Source organism: Micromys minutus, assembly GCF_963924665.1.
Source record: "Micromys minutus genome assembly, chromosome: 15".
NCBI lineage: Eukaryota > Metazoa > Chordata > Mammalia > Rodentia > Muridae > Micromys > Micromys minutus.
The window spans coordinates 17,220,745-17,237,542 of NC_137984.1; the positions used below are offsets into that span (position 1 = coordinate 17,220,745).

Consider the following 16,798-nt stretch of genomic DNA (forward strand, 5'->3'; position numbering starts at 1 on the left):
CATTTGAAAATAATCACTGATTCCAGCCAATACTTCAGCAGTTATGAGCGGCATTCTTCTTGCAGATAAAGATGGTATCAATTTCCTCTTGTTTCTCTATCAAATACCCATAAATGTAATTACTTAAATATCAGAGACATGGGCTAGAGTGTTTGGCCTTTAGCAGCTCTTTCGACTCTTCCAGAGGACATGAATTAAGTTTCCAGCAGCCACATAGAAGAAAGGCTCACAAACACTTCTAAATCCAGCTTTAGGATATCTGACACTTTTGGATGTCTGTGGGTGCCAAAAAACAATATACACATAATTAAAACTAAAAAAAAATGTTCCTTTAGAGCATGGTTATATTTATATTATCTCTTTGAAGATAAGAGTGCAACATCAGGACAAATCTCTGAGGAGAAATCATGTTATGACTGTATTGGTCAGGATTAGAGGGAGAATGTGTTTCTTATCCTTTCAAGCTTCTAGAAGTTTTTGGAATTTCTTTACTAGTGGACCATACTACTAGTGCTGTTTTGCCCTTTTCTTTCTTACTCCCAAACTTCCTTGATAACTCAGACTAATCTCACTCTTTAGAAATTAGTCTAATTTCCCTGCATAATTTAACATATTCCTGAGTACAAAAAAAATGAAAAGAAAAAAAAGAAAATTCTACATTTCTCAAGATAAATTATCTGCTGTTGTGCCACATAATTTGTGGGCACACATTTTAACTTGTCATAGGAGCAAGTGGCTATGAAATGCATGGAACCCAAAAATAATGCAGTTTCTCTGGCTGGTGGTTCAACCAGCTGTGGAGAGAAAATAGTTTTAAAAAAATAATCTAGGAAGTGCTAAAGACCCAACCTTGAACTTTCCACATGCTAAGCTTTCCACTTTTTGGAAACAAGAAAAGGGCTGTATGGGAAGCCTTAGAGTCCCAACCCAACATTTCAAAGATATCCAGTCTCCATTGAACCAAGAGTTGTTTCATTTCTCAATCGTGTGTGATAATTTGGCCTGAAATGAACAAACACGTACTTTCCTTGTCAGTCCTCTGCAAACAATGTGGAATGTTTACTAGTTCTATATTTTTTATATTATATTAGCTGTGATAAACTGTTAGAGTGAACTATTAACCCCCAGGATGATGTGCACAGTATTGTAGTGCAACAGAATGGACTAGGGTACTCACATGTATCAATCTGAAGACTGCTGCTGGAATCAGACTCCTGCAGACTGTAGGTGGAGTGTTTAAAAATCAAGGGGTCTTTAAACAGTGAACACTTTAAAGATCTCGATCCTCAAAGAAACATACTAATCATTTATATACTTGGTACGGGCTATACCTGGGTAGCTTTCTCATTGTAGTTTCAACTCTGTGTAAGATCTTCTTTAGAGATAATGATAAAAATTTGAATGAACCAAAACACCTCAATTTCAACATTATAGTAAACTTTTGGCAAGTTCTGGGAAATGAATGTCATGCCTTTCTAAGTGTGACCGACATGCAAGTGCACAAAACTCACTAAACAGTTTTTCATACACTAAAGTGAAACCCATGTCCCTGCCCTCTCTCTGGGATCCAGCCTACGCTGCCTGGTTTTGTGGCATCACAGAGTCAATCAGAACAGATGAAGGAGCCTTAGTTGAGGGAATACTTCATGCAATTGAACTGATAGGATTCTTTTCAGTTAGTGATTAGTAAGGAAGGCCCAGCACATTGAGGTTGGTGCCACACTGTGGCTAGTAGTCACGTAAGACTTTCATAAGAAAGCACATTGAGCAGGTCATGTAGAGCAAGACAGTAAGAAGCATCCCTCCATAATTTTTGCATTTGTCCTATCTTCTCTAGTTCATTTTCCAAGAAGATTTATATGTCTCTCCTTGAGCTCTCATTAGTTGTTAGTCTTTCTCAGTCTAAAGATTGTAGTGTGACTTTATAAACAATGTCAACTCACAAGTAAGTAACTACCATATTTGTCTTTTAGGTCACCTTATTTAGAATAAAGATTTGAAATTAAAAGAGAACATAGGATACATGGAACCCTGTTGTTAAGCACCAATCAATTGATTAAGGTTTAATTAATGATTTTTATACATACTCATGGACAGTATAAAATAATCTATTTAAACTATAAAACTGCAAAATTACTCACATGCTAATATATTTTTTGTATTATAAGCAATGCATACTTTAAATTAAAATGATGCTTATCTAGAAAATATCGTGTTTAAGTAAGATCTCAGAATGTTAAAAATACTTCCTTCCAGATTGTATTAAAATAATATATTGTTATTCAGCTCCTTAAAGGAAAGTCAATAGTAACCCTTACAGTACAAAGTCATTAGATATTATGTGCCTTTTTGAGCATTCCATCAGCATTAAGTGAGAAATACAGAGTCATCGCTATTATAATGTTCAAATATGGAATTAAGCTAGTATCATTAAATTCTCATAATGATAATAAACGGTCTTTAGCGCAACGGTTTCAAGAGTGTCTCTAAAAGCTGTTTTTCTCCTTAAATTTCCAAATGCTGTCATTGCAAAATGTTTCATAACTTTAGACTTTAAAACTTAACTGGGTGACACTGTTAAGATATGCAGCCAAAAGGCATCTGGACATGGGGCAAACTTTGCACTCACAAATTCACTGAACAAAGCTAAGATCCTCAATAACACATCATTGATGGGAGAGGGATTATCAGGACCCACCTTTCCCTAAGGAATGACTGGGAACTGAAGGTTGTTTAGGAGAACGTGTCATTGTTTACAGTGGTTTAGCCATGGATAACTTAGACTTGCTCAAGTGAATAATTTCCCATATAGGATAAAAAAAAATATAAATTCTAACTATTCAGGGGTACAAGAAAGGAGAAGGGGAGTTGTTCGGAGGGAGGGGAAGAGGGAGAATGAGAGGAAAATGAAGGATAACAAGAAGAGAATGTAACTAAAATTCATTATAGAAAAATAGGGAGTGGTCAAACAATAACTTAAAAAAAAATGAGTAACCCTAGGATAATTCTCATATTACAGGGCCTCCTACTCTGAAATGTATATTTCAGTCACCTAGTATCTTGTCAAAACCCAAATTATGATTGATTGTGATGGGAAAAGAAGCTGGATGCCATATATTTTGACAGTCTTCTACATAATAAAACTGGTACATGTTTGCTAAATGCTCTGTCAGGGCTGTTTAATAGTCTGCCGAATGTATGCTTGAGTGCCTAACACTGTTCTGAGCATTTTATTGGTAAATTATGAAATTCAGAACACAATAGTTAAAGTGTGTTACATATTAGGTTGGATAAATAATGAGAAACTTAAAGAAAATGCACATGTACATATATGAAAAGAAAGAAATGAATGAAGAGAAAAATTCACATTGGAGTCTGTTTTATTGTCGCAAAGATCTGAATGTTCTCAAAGAATTTTCTACTGAATTTAATTTAAATGATTATATTTGAGTCTTTAAATAATGATGATATATGCACAGATATCATCACTGCTAAATATATGTGATCTTGATGAATTTTAGACCAAATTAGGGTTGTGGTTTTGAGACAGGATCTCACTGTACATCACTACTCCCACTTCATAACCAAATTTTTTTGGTCTTATCGTTTTACTATTAATTATCATAATACTTTCTGTAAATAACCAGGAATGTTTATATATGTATATATATGTTTATATGATGTTTTACTTTAATAGCTTAATTCATGTGTATAATTAATTTTGTTTATTATACCCTCATTAATCTTTATCATTACCTTCCTTCTCCCAGGGAAACCTTTATTTTCTCAACAGTCTCTCTCTCTTACTTTGATAGTTTACTTTGTTTGTTTTTTGTGTTTGTTTGGACTTGTTTGGGGGGACCACTTGTTGTGTGTGTATGTGTGTGAGTCTTTATGTATATGTAAGTGTGTATCTGTGTGACTGTGTGTGAGATAACATGTGTGTGATCGATGTGTGTGGTTGCATGTGCATTACTATTGAGAGTAATTATTCTTGTTGGGATGAACATAGATGATGTTCTTTTTACTGGAACGTATGTAATCCATCATTACACCAGTGAAGGACATAACTCCTTACTTTTTCAGGAACCATTAGATGCCAATAGTCTCTCAGGGGTGGTAGATCCTGTGAGCCCTCCTCAGTTAATGATGAAATGATTTTGTCATACTTGTGCTTGTCTCAAGCAGATTATCACAGTTACTCTGAGGTCAAAGTCCTAAGCATATTTATGGTAATTCTAGTGAATATTCATCAAAATTTTGTGGTTGGTTAACTTTGTTACTGGAAAAATAATCTCAGTTAAAAAAATGTCATCTTCAATTTCAGCTTTTAAAGAAATAAATATTTCCATGGAGTTTACAATACATCTTCTGAAAACTTACCTACACAATTAAAATAGAAAATAATTGAAAAGTAGCTACCCAAATTGAATTTTTCAGTAATTAAGTATGTTCAACTATTGTAATCTTGGCTATTGTGTTTGCTTAATAGTGTGTCAAAAAGCATGCTGAATTCTCAGATAAGTAACTTTAGAGTGGATAAGAAATTGATTAAACTCATGCCAAAGTCTCACAGTTTCAAGTTCATTAATATATTTAGGCAATTTAAAGGTATTTGATATATGGCCAATGGGAGCATGGATAAAAAAGCAAATGATAGAAAAAGAAAAGCAGAAACTGGTGTCCTCTATTCTATTGTTAGATCAGACTTTCTGAGAGTTAAGAGACATAGTTCTTGGAAAGACCTTAGTTTAGAATTGGCATTTTGAAGGTAATCGTCTCACAGGCCAAGAAGGGACCCTGCAGCACCTTTGTTTTCTAGCAAATGAGGCATGGTGAAATGTGAAGTTGGTGTCTGTAATATGGGGCACGAGTGTCAGGTTCATTGCTCTCTGTTCCACCTGCATGAGGATGTGGATAAACCTCATGCCTTCCCCAGCTCCCAGCTCGCAGCATACTTTACATATTCATCAGTTATTTTATAATGGAAAAGAATGGTCGGTTATATATTCTTAAATCTTAGTGCAGAAGTTACATTTTAGATGTCTCAATTGGGTTTCAACATCATATGGTCACTTATTCTCTTCATTTAGGCCAATTGTGCTTTCTGACCTTTCTAGCCACAGATTTACAGTCAAGGGTATGAATTCCTTCTGACTGGGTCGACCTTTAAGTCCAACTAGATCCTATCTGGTACCCTGAGACGACAGTGACATTGTGCCACACTGGGGTATCTTATAGAAACTGTCAAAATTCTTCATATGCTACACAACTGGGTAGAATTGTTGATTTATTTTCCCTCTTGGAAGCTTGCAAAACACATTCTGAATTTCAAGGAGGAGGCTTTCTGATCAGTTCCAGCTGGATTCCTCTAAGTTCTGTGCCCAAAGCACATAGTGTCTCTGCAACAGGACTTTCAAATTCTGTGAGTTCAGTCATGGCAATGGCAATGGCCTATATTGTTTACTTCCCACACTGAGGAACAACTTGAAGGGAAGATTCCCATGTATTAGTATTTTAGGTATTACTTGACAGTCTGTGGCTCTTAGGGGATAGATTATTCTCTCTTCCCTCCAACCACTCTGTCTTAAAGTTAATAGAAATATAGTTCTTGTGTATGCAGTTCTCAAAAATAAATTAAATGGACATTTGGAGCTTGTTTGGAGGTTCCAGCATGGGAGCACAGCTACTCATATAGCCCCAATTAAAGAGCAGTCCTCTATTCAGAGAATGTCATCCTCTTTAACCAAACACTCAGCTTCTGGAGGGATGCACATGAAAGCCATGAAGAAGGAAAGGGATAGCCACCTCACCTGCCAAATCAGCCACGTCAACCCTGGGGAACAGTGGGGTAAGAGATGTTACAGATGTCACAAACATCTTTTTTCACATCTTCCAGAGGACTGATATTCAAAATATGTAAAGAACTCAAGAAATTAGACACAAAGAAACCAAATAAACCAATTAAAAATGAGGCACAGATCTAAACAAAATTCTTGACAGAAGAATCTAATGGCTGAGAATCACTTAAAGAAATGGTCAACGTTCTTAGGGATCAGAGAAATACAATCAAAACAACTCTAAGATTTTATTTTATATTCTTCAGAATGGCTAAGACCAAAAACTCAAGCAGCAGCCCATGCAGGTGAGGATGTGGAACAAGGGAAATAGTCCTCCATTGCTGGTGGGAGAACAAATTTTTGTATAACCACTTTGGAAATCAAATTTGTGGATTCTCAGAAAATTGGGAATAGTTCCACCTAAAGACACAGCTATGTCACTTCTGGGCATATATTACACCCTACCACCAGGATACTTACTCACCTATGTTCATAGCAGCCTTATTCATAATACCCCCAAACTGGAAATTATCTAGATGTCCTTCAACAGATGAGTGGTACATTTACCCAATAGACTACTACTTAGGTATTAAAAACAATGGCATAATAACATTTGCAGGCAAATGGGTAGAGCTAGAAAAGAGAATCCTGAATGAAGTAACCCAGAACCAGATAAACAAACATCATATGTACTGACTTAAAACATCTATTAGCCTTAAATCAAAAGATAATCATGATAAAATCCACAGACCAAAAGAAACTAAATAACATTGAAATTAAGCATTAAATTTCACTGAGAATGCGAAATAAAATAGACATGGGGGGTGTATAGATGGAGGGAACTGAGTGACAGACGGTATGGTGAGAACAGGATGAATCAAATGTGGGTAGATCAGAGGGAATGACAACTCAGAGAACTAGAATTGGTTGAAGAGGCATCTCTGGATTGAGCTAGAATCCCAAGATAATGAACTTCCAGGAATCTATGAGGGTGACCTGAATTCAGACTTTTAGCAATGGGAATTATAGAACCTGAAATGGCTACCTATTTTATCCAGGTAAGACTTTCAATAGAGGGATGAAGACACCAACCCAGCCACAAAACCTTTGACCTGTAATGTGTTTAAGTCAAGGATAAAGATGGAGCAGAAATGGAAGGAATAGCTAACCAGTGACTGGCCAACTTGAGACCCATGCCATGAGAGAGGAAGCCTACTCCTGATGGCACTAATGACATTCTGCTACACTTGCAGAAAAGAGCTTAGCATTGTTGTCATCTGAGAGGCTTTGCTTAGCAACTGCTGGGAATGGAGGAGAGACCCATAGGCAAACACCAGGTGGTACTTGGGCAATCCTGTTGAAGATGAGGAGAAAGGGTTAAAAGAACCTGAGGGGTCAAGGATACCACAAGAAAAACCTTTAGAATCAACTCACCTGGAACCGTAAGAGGTCACAGAGATTTAATATACAACCAGAAAGCATACATGGGACAGACCTAGGGTCTATGCACATAAGGAACAGCAATGCAGCTTGGTTTATATGTGAGACCCTTAAAAGCAGAAAAGGGGGCTGTCAGTGACTTTGCTGCCTGCCTTTGAATCTGTTTCTCTTAACTCAGCTGCTGTCTAACCTCCACATGTAGCTATGTGCCTAGTTCTACTGCAAACTTGATATGCCCAGGCAGGATGCTATGGATGAGAGTTCTCTTGTTTACTTAAAAGCAAAGGCCTGGGAGGAGAGAAGTGAGGGAAAGCAGTGGTAGGGATATAAAGTAAGTATACGAATTAATTAATGAAAAATAAACTTGAGTGAAAACTTTAGCAAAAATGAGTAACTATCAAAGAGCTAGATACCAGTGCTCTTTAATTATTTTCTTCACTTTAGTTTCTCATAGGGAAGAAATCAGTTTGAATCTGAATTAAGTGAAACATAAGGATTAGACTGACCAGGTGATTAGTAAAAAGTAAGAAGTTCAAGTTTCCACTTTTATTTGTCCTTGTGGACAGACCCCCACAGGCACAGATTATGCTCCGGTAACAAATGGGACTCTGGCCAGCCAGTGATCTGCGCATTAGCATTCTAATAACCAGAGGCCAATGCGCCACAGTGCAGTGTCAGAACTAATTTATGAAACTAGGTCCATAGGCTCATTAAAGTGGTCACAATTCAGTGGCTGCTCAGTAAAATTAGACTACAGTTTCATTCTCATAACTGTGAATATTTTAACATATTATTAAGGACATATTTCAAGTGTTAAAAACTGGCTTTGATTCTAGGAATGGAAAAACAACAAGATTAGGATGCCATTCACTTTTGCAACATAAAATTGTTTTGGTTCCTGCTTTTGGCTCGAAATGCTTGAAAATTTTAAACGCTGCCTAACAGTACTTGGCATTTGCAAGAACAGTGCATTTTTTCCCCTGCGAATAACAAGCAGTTCTGTGCAGCTCAGCCTATGAACTTTAAGGTCATAAGCTCACCTGGCTAGGAAGTGTCAGACAGCACTATGGGAATCCAGAGAGCTTCTCACAGAGGGACTGCCCATGTCTCCCTTCATCACATGCCCCCCCATCCTAAGCATCAGACTGCTGCAACTCAGAGTACATTGCTTTGCAGGTTGCTTTCCGCACACAAACTTTAGTGGTCTAGAAAGTGTGACTTCCAAAGAACCTGGTCGAGAGAAATAAGATAGAGCAAGGAAAAGTTAATTTAGTAAGTCTAGCAGTCCCTTTCAAGACTAACCCTAAGATAATCACATATCTCTATGGGGACATGATGTGTCCTTTGCTGATAGATAAAGCTTTGAATATGGGGTATGTTCGGTTATAAAGATGATTGTAGAGAGCAAAACTAATGATATCAATATCTGAAGATCTAGAAATCTATGTGAATAAAAGGAGGATAATCATTCTTGCTCTATTTATTTTATAGTGCTTTCAAGACCAAAGCTAATAGTGACTGAAAGGATAGGCTTTTTAACGGTATAAAGCTTATACTTGAGCACTACATGGTTATATTCATTTTCTTGTCAAACATAACAGACTGTTTTCTTTATCTCCCGAGTTTTCATTTAACTGAGTGGTAATGAGTCCTTAAATCTTCTAAATGTGAACAATAAAATACTCTGAATGACTACTCTTGGCAGTCTCTATGCCATAGCTGAATTATTTAGATATCTATTTAAACCTTGGAAAGAGGGGAGAAATAACTCTCAGAATAAAGATTTTCTTTTTAAGTAACTCCCAAGAAAAACATTGTTGTTAATTTAGCAGACACCATATTCAATTTGGATGCCCCTTTCTACGAGGTATGTCTTCTTCATCAAGGTTAAATATATAGAAAGCAGTAAAGATAGTAGAAGTTGTCATTTTACTATACCAGTCAAAATAACATATTATCTAAAAGATCACATTAACCTTTAAAATCAGGATGCTTTAAGTTGGGTTTCTGACAAATGAACAGATCTAAATTTGTTAAGTTATCTTACAAACCAGGTAAGTGAGAGAGGTATGTTATACCAAATGTCAACAAGAATGCTGTTCAAAAATATTCTAAACCCTACATGGGCGTTAGAACATTTGAATTAGACATAAGTGAATATATATCCTTTTCTTCAGAGTTTTAACTAGTAATACGTAGGCAATTATTCTGGAAAGTATAAAATATAGCACATTTTCAGCCTATTGTAAATTGACCAAATTAATGTGGCAACATATGTAATCACATCATCGAAAGATGTTTCAGGTCAGTATCACTTTAGCAAATATGTTGATAGTTTGCCAAGAGCCATAGACATCACACAGAAGTCTTCTGGCTAGGGTTGCATACATTACTTCAGCAAGAGAGTCACTGAGCGATCACTGGGCAAAGAAAACACTGTGCCTGCTGAAGAACAAGGTTGGGTGAAATGATGACAGCTCTTCAGAAACTCAAAGACCCAGCAAGTCATGCAACAGAAATTTTCTATCAGGAATTTTCAGGCGAATCTATCTTCCTGTTCTCATTTTTGCTTCTGAGGAAGACACTTCTAAATAAAATCTGTCTCGTTTGCCTCAAGAAAAGCTCCTTTGAGCTTTACTACAGATGAAAAGTAACTAACTACAGATTTCTGATAATTCTTCTCCTTTTTCTCTACAAACTTATTGCCAATGACTTGAGTCTCCTGATGCCTTGCACATTCCTTCTTAATCTTCTCTGGTCCAGTCTCATTCCCAGTCAAGTTTAAAATGACTATAGGGAAGGTGTGGGGGTCACAGGTAAAGGAACTAGTCCTTCACCTAACTACTAACCCTGGCCCACACTGCTATTATCCTGGAGGGGAATCCTTACTTCCCTTTAAGAATGTCATATATGTATGTAATGTGTGTTGATCAATATACCCATTGTTTGCCTCTCCAGTTCTTCACCTATCATCCCTGTGATGGTTTGTATATGCCTGGGCCAGGAAGTGTCACTATTTCGAGATGTGGCCTTGTTGGAACAGGTGTGCCACTGTGGGTGTGGGTTTTACGACCCTACTCCTAGCTGTCTGAAACTGAGTCTTCCACCAGCAGCCTTCAGATGAACATGTAGAACTCTCAGCTCTGCCTGCACCATGCCTGCCTGGATGCTGCCATGCTCTGCCTTGATGATACTGGACTGAACCTCTGAACCTGTAAACCAGCCCCAATTAAATGCTGACCTTATTTAAAAAAGAAAAGAAAAAAAGAAAAGAAAAGCTACTTTCAGCTCATTGTCTCTTTAGTTATACAGCTTTTTCTTGCCATGATCATAATTTTGCCTACTCAGTTCATGGAATTTAAAAGATGGAATTAGGATAAGAATTAATATGTGTCACCTTTTCACTTACTACTGGAAGTTATCATTGTAACTAGCCCACGAGAGATTTTCAAGTTAAGTCTGAGGCTTAATAAATGTAATTTTAGAATATATGTTCCCTTCATCAGTTTTTTCATGTTAATTTGATCTAATAAAAGCAATATTCAATCAAAATTACATCAAAACAGGGCACATTGATTCTATTAGGCTTTTTGTAAATGCCTGTAGAGACTCACTGTATGACAAATCCTGTGATACCCTATTTCTAGGTGACCATGAGATGTCTCTCTCCATTTACTAAAAGCACAACCAGCTCAACCTGTGTTCTGCCTCTTCTCTCTCTATGGTTGGTAGGGATAGAGTAAGAGATGATTTCAAAAAGAGTGACGTAAACCCACACTGGCTTCCTCAAAACACGCAGGAGGTTAGCTGATTTTCAAGTACTTTTCAAGATTTTAGTAACCAGAAATCAGGCTATGCCAACCAGTAATTATTATGTATGTACTTATACTCAATGACTAGAACGATGAATGGGAATGGGAGGATATGGCAAAGCAATTTTCTGATTATTATTTAACACATAGCCCATCCAAAAGGTACTTATAAGAAAGGCAGTCTAACGCAAACCATAAACTCACATAAGCATTATATGTGATTTTACTTTTTAAATAAAAGTATATGTTGGACATTCATATGTTGTTCTGAAACATGAACTCTGTACATGACAGTGTCTCATTATTAAGATGCCTGAAATGCTGGGAGCAGTTCTAAATATTAGGAGGAAGAAGCTTTAATTCAGGAGCCTTACAAATGACCTTTTATATTTTCTATGTTTAGACATTTCACTCAAAAGTCCTTTCTGCCCAGCAGAGTGAATAGAAATTGGAGTTTAATTAGCCTTTCACTCACCCTGCCTGTGTGTAACTTCCACATTGCCAGAGCAAACAGGAGGTGTCTGCAACAATACCAAAATGCTATTTGCCCTTCTGTATGGCCCATTCAGGACAATAGCTTTTGATACATGAGAATGTAATCTTTGGCCTTTCACAGTTTGGCTGTTCTTATATCATTAAATCTTTTATCTATAGAGATCATTTACAGAGTGGCCCAGATTGTTCATTTTCTGCCAAGGCTTTTTCTTCATAATGATTACCTGAGATCCTGTTCTCTAATAAACCCAGACTTTGGGGGAGGGTCCATAGGGCACTCCAAACACGCAATTTGCATATTTAAGTATAAATTCTATGGGCTTGTAGGAAAATCCAGCATTTAAACATTAGTCTGCACTGAGAAGAAACTAAACACTCATGCACACTCTTTTAATATTTAAAGATATTATTTTACTCTCTTATGTGCATGGGTGCTTTGCAGGCATTATATATATATATACCTATTATGTGCCCGCCTAAGGCCCATGGAAGTCAGAATAGGGCATCAGATCCCTAAAATTGGAGTTACAGATGGTTATGAACTTTCATGTGAGCAGTAAGAGTCAAACCTCGGACCTCTGCAAGTCACAACTACTCTGAGACAACTCTCCAGGCCCTCATGTCCATTTTCAATCCCTTTGATGGGAAACTAAAATCTGAAAATACAGATTTAACAGCCTGTCACAAAAGGCGTTCTCTAGTTTTAACATGTTGTCAACTATTTTTGCCACCACTGACAGCACGCTATAAAAAAGGTTAGGATACCGGCAATAGTTTTCCTTTACACCCTTGTCTAATATTTTTATTTACATATGAGGATAATTTCACATTTTCAATTGTGATATCTGAAATAGAAAGAAACAATGCATGTTATTATATTTTCACAGAGAAGCAGCCTCTGTCATTGTCACAATCTTTACTTACAATTTTTTTCCAGCTACACCACATAAGAAAAAGTCATACTTTCAAATAGTGCCACTCCTTGGGCCAATCATATTTAAACCACCATATTTATTTATAATATTTTCTTCTATAAAGTGGAGTTACTACTTGCTTTTGGTTTTGCTAAGTTTATCTTTGGTGTTTTAACTCATTTTTCTTGTGATGATGAAAAGACATATTCATATATTGACACAAAGACTTTTTTTTTGCTGACTTTATGTGACTTTCCATAAGAAGAAATACTAACTTAATGTAATAGAATTTATAAATGTTATATTTTAAGGTCAGTGATGTTTTTTATGTCTGGTTTAAGATCACCATTCCATATTCTGAGCTAATAAATATGTTCTCATTTCTGAACCACTTAAATTTTACATATTTTATTTTTTATATTTTAAAAATGTATGTAATTCATTCTTTATGTCTACATTTCCTTATTATGGTATAAAATCGAGACGCACAAGAATCTAACGGCTTTGCAAGTATAAAAATTCTCACAAGGTGTCTCATGTAGAGGAGTTTCCATACATTTTAGAGTGACTAGCATACAAGATTTGTATATGACAGAATGAAGAAATTCTCAGCTGCCACACAAACTTGAACACCTGAGTTTGAATCCATAAAACTTACATTAAAAAAATGGGAAGGTATGCGAAATTCCAGCATGAATGTGGACGTAGAGACACAGTTCATAAAAATCGTGTTCAATGACATAACTTTACAGGTAATGAGGTTAGCCAGAGAGCCTTGCCTAACTAATGAACTTCATTTTCAGTATGAGACTATGCCTCAAAAAATAAAGGTGAGATCAAAGGAAAATACCGGATGTAGACCGGGAGTTTACATGTATGTATATATATGTATTCCCGCATATGTACACACATGCAGACTAATATGTTCAAGCACCCAGACAAAACATCACATTAGACATAATATAAATTAATTGATAAATAAAACTGTAAAACTATTTGCATATGTAAATAAAAATCCAAGATATATTACTCCCAAATTGTTTATCAATAGCCACTCTAAACAATGCTATTTTATATTTTCAGATATCAACATGGCAGGGGAACCTAAACCATACAGACCAAAGCCTGGAAGTAAGAGGCCCTTGTCTGCACTTTACAGGTAAGAAACACTATCCATTATATAGATGAAGTTTTTGTCACGTTATGAGACAATATGTTATACAAGCAACTAACTAACTTGAAACATTAATCTTTACTCTTAAATTCTAGTGGACAAACTTACATGTACTCATATACACACAAATTTGAAGGCATAGCAGATAATCAATATGCTTACATATACGCCTGCCAATCATGTTCTCTTGCAACAACAAAAACATTTGAGGGAAACAACTTGAAAGAAGACAGACGTTATCTCATCCCACGCTGTGAAAGTTTTAGTAAACAATTGGCCGTGTTGTTTTTGGGCTACTCATGAGAGAGTTTGCTTTTGAGAAATGTCAGAGAAGAACAAAGATGCGAACTTGGTGACAGACAGGAAACAGGTGACAACGAAGGCATTGAAGTAGAGCTTCAGAAGCACATCTGCATCTGCAGTGCCTTATCTCCGCTAATCATACATGCCAATGATCCAATTGGCATGAACTCGGTAGTTTAATCCATTTATGATGTCCACATCCTCATGACCCAAACCTATCTCAAAAGTACAACCGGCTAGGAACAAAGGCTTAAATGTACAAGCTTTTTGAAAGAGTAGCTCATTATCTAACTGCAGCAAGAATCATTCAGTTAGGCTGGACACATTGTTCAATGGTGAAGAATACCTGCTCTTCTTCCAGAGAACATGAATTCTGTTGCCAGGACCATGAAGTGCTGAACATCTCCCATATGCCATGTACCCTGGTGTCTCTGTTCTACTTGGTGTGCTTTTATTACCGTCCTCTGATAATCAAGACCTTGAGGTTACATTTGTTAGTAACTTTTATCAGGTGGGGCCATTATTAAACATCATAACAGTCATCAATCCACCCCATATCAACTGAGACCATATGCAAGCTTTCTCTAATTATAAATTAATTTGGTCAATTTCATTATACTGCCCATAATTTTTTCATACATATGATCTGAGAATGACAAATATAGATCTCTTTTTGAGAAATTCTGATTATTTTAATGTCTCTGTTAGGGATTTTATTGCTGGAAAGAGATACCTTGAAATCAGCAACTCTGATAAAGAGAAACATTTCACTGAGGCTGGTTCACAGGTTCTGAGGTTTAGTTCATTATCATCATGTAGGAAACATGGTGATACACAGATGAGGTACTGGAAAAGAGCTGTGAGATCAGCAGGGAGTATGAAGAGAGAAAAACACATGTCCAGGGCTAGATATTTAAAACTTCAAAGCCCTCCTCCAGTGAGACACTTCTTCCAGCAAATCACACCTATTCCAACAAGGGCAAGCCTCCTAATCTCTTCAAATAATGCCACTCCCTCTTAGCCCCTGGGAGCCATTTTCATTCACGCCACCACATAGTGCTAAGGTTGATAGTTACCTTTTCTCGTTCTCTTTTTTCTATCAATTGATCAATGGCTCTATCTATTTTCAAAGTTGATAGAATTTAGACCTTGATTGCTCTGTATGCATGCCTATTAACTTGGCTGATCTAGGAAAGAACACAAAGGTAACTTCATAGAACATTCACAGTTTATTGGTTGTTTGCTTGTTTGTTGTTCTTAAAAAGCCACTTTTGGAAAACAAAGAGAAAAGAAAAACATTGCTCACTTAAGCCATATGTCCTTCTTCATGCGTATTTTTTCACTTTTCTTTCTTAACTTTAAGTGCTGACTTTGCATCTGTCTCTGTAAAATTCACTTTAGTTAGATTTTAGCAAGTTGTTCCAGGCTATTGAGATCTCTATCATCTGCTTCATTGGTACTATTCCAGATACGTTTCATCATTCAGCGAGTATCCAAAGCAAAAGAACTAAGAGAAGCAAGTCTTCCTCTTACTGATATCGTTTGGTTAACAGAGACATAAGCAATATGTGATCAGATGGACTGTGTTCTGATAATAGATGGTGGAATGGGTGCTCATGAGAGGAGCCAATGCTGGTCTCTTGTCTCTATTTCCCAAGCAAATAGCAGACATCCAGTTTGCCTTTCCCAGACTAGATAAAGGTTATGAACAGATTTCTTGGAAGATCCTATGTGCAATGAAATTCCATAGTCTATCCAGTAAATAAACATAGGAGATTTTCCAGCTATTGTGGAAAAAAATATGAAATTTATTTATCATCTTTTACATGCCTCAAGGTACTCAATCTGAAAATAAGTACATAAGGGTATTCAACCTAAATAAGATATTTTATACAAAAAAAGTTAGCAGCAAAAGAATAAATTCTGATAACGGAACATAAAGTACTTTTCAGTGACAGAAATATGCAGGCATTAAATAGTTACTCAAACAAATGAAGCTTTTTACACCTTGTTTGAGGCAAAGCTAAGCAATGCCAAATTATTTTATGGTTAAATTCATTTTAAGTGTATGTAAATATAGTTGATTCTTATGCCGTACCTTTAAAGTCATGTATTCAATTATTAACAAAGCAGACTGGGAAGGTTTTTCTTCTTTTCTCTCTCATCAGGGTTACTTGTGTTTGTATAATGCTGTTAGGTTTCATATTTTCTCTGTTCTGGAAATTGTCTTGATTTTCTTATGGAGATGAAAGCTTGTGACAATGCACTAATGTCTTTCTGTAATTTTTTATACTGCCAAGTTAAACTGAGTTATAAATGCAAAAGAATTGGAAACAAGTTTTGTTTAAGTATGCTGTACTGTATATGAGTTACATGAGTAGGGAAATGTTCATTTGTCCTATTTTGATCTGTTTGAGAAAACTAAAGTTAAGGGAAATGCTTATTGATAGATAGTAACAAAGAAAACAAAGAGAAATGTCTGTGCAGCTGAGAAAAATCCCCTCCCCGTTTTTTACTTATTTTTCATTCTTACATAAGCTTGACATTACTTTTATAGGGAAAATGTTTTTAGCTCACACACAACTCCAGTAGGCATAGATTATATGCCTTGCTATATAAATAAGAAATCTAACTTTTGAAAATAATAGATTTCTTTCAATGCAAGGAACCATGTTAGTAGCTGAACACTCCTCTTCAGATTCTACATCTGGTGACCTATCATTAGAACACAGCTTTCTGTATTCATAAACTTGCTAGCACCTGAGCTAAAATACATTATACAAATGAGGGCTCTTGAGTCACCAACACCAATAATTAATC

General features: G+C 36.2%; 1 protein-coding gene across 1 annotated transcript in view; it reads left to right on the top strand.

Annotated features, from left to right (window-relative positions):
• RALYL (RALY RNA binding protein like) overlaps nucleotides 1–16,798 on the top strand; it is a gene marked incomplete at both ends in the record, with an annotated part of 291,609 nt that overhangs the window by 180,994 nt on the left and 93,817 nt on the right. Inside the window, one exon of the mRNA XM_080929448.1 lies at nucleotides 13,585–13,660. Coding sequence (XP_080785574.1) covers nucleotides 13,585–13,660 — 76 coding nt within the window. The remainder of the gene's footprint in view (nucleotides 1–13,584; nucleotides 13,661–16,798) is intronic.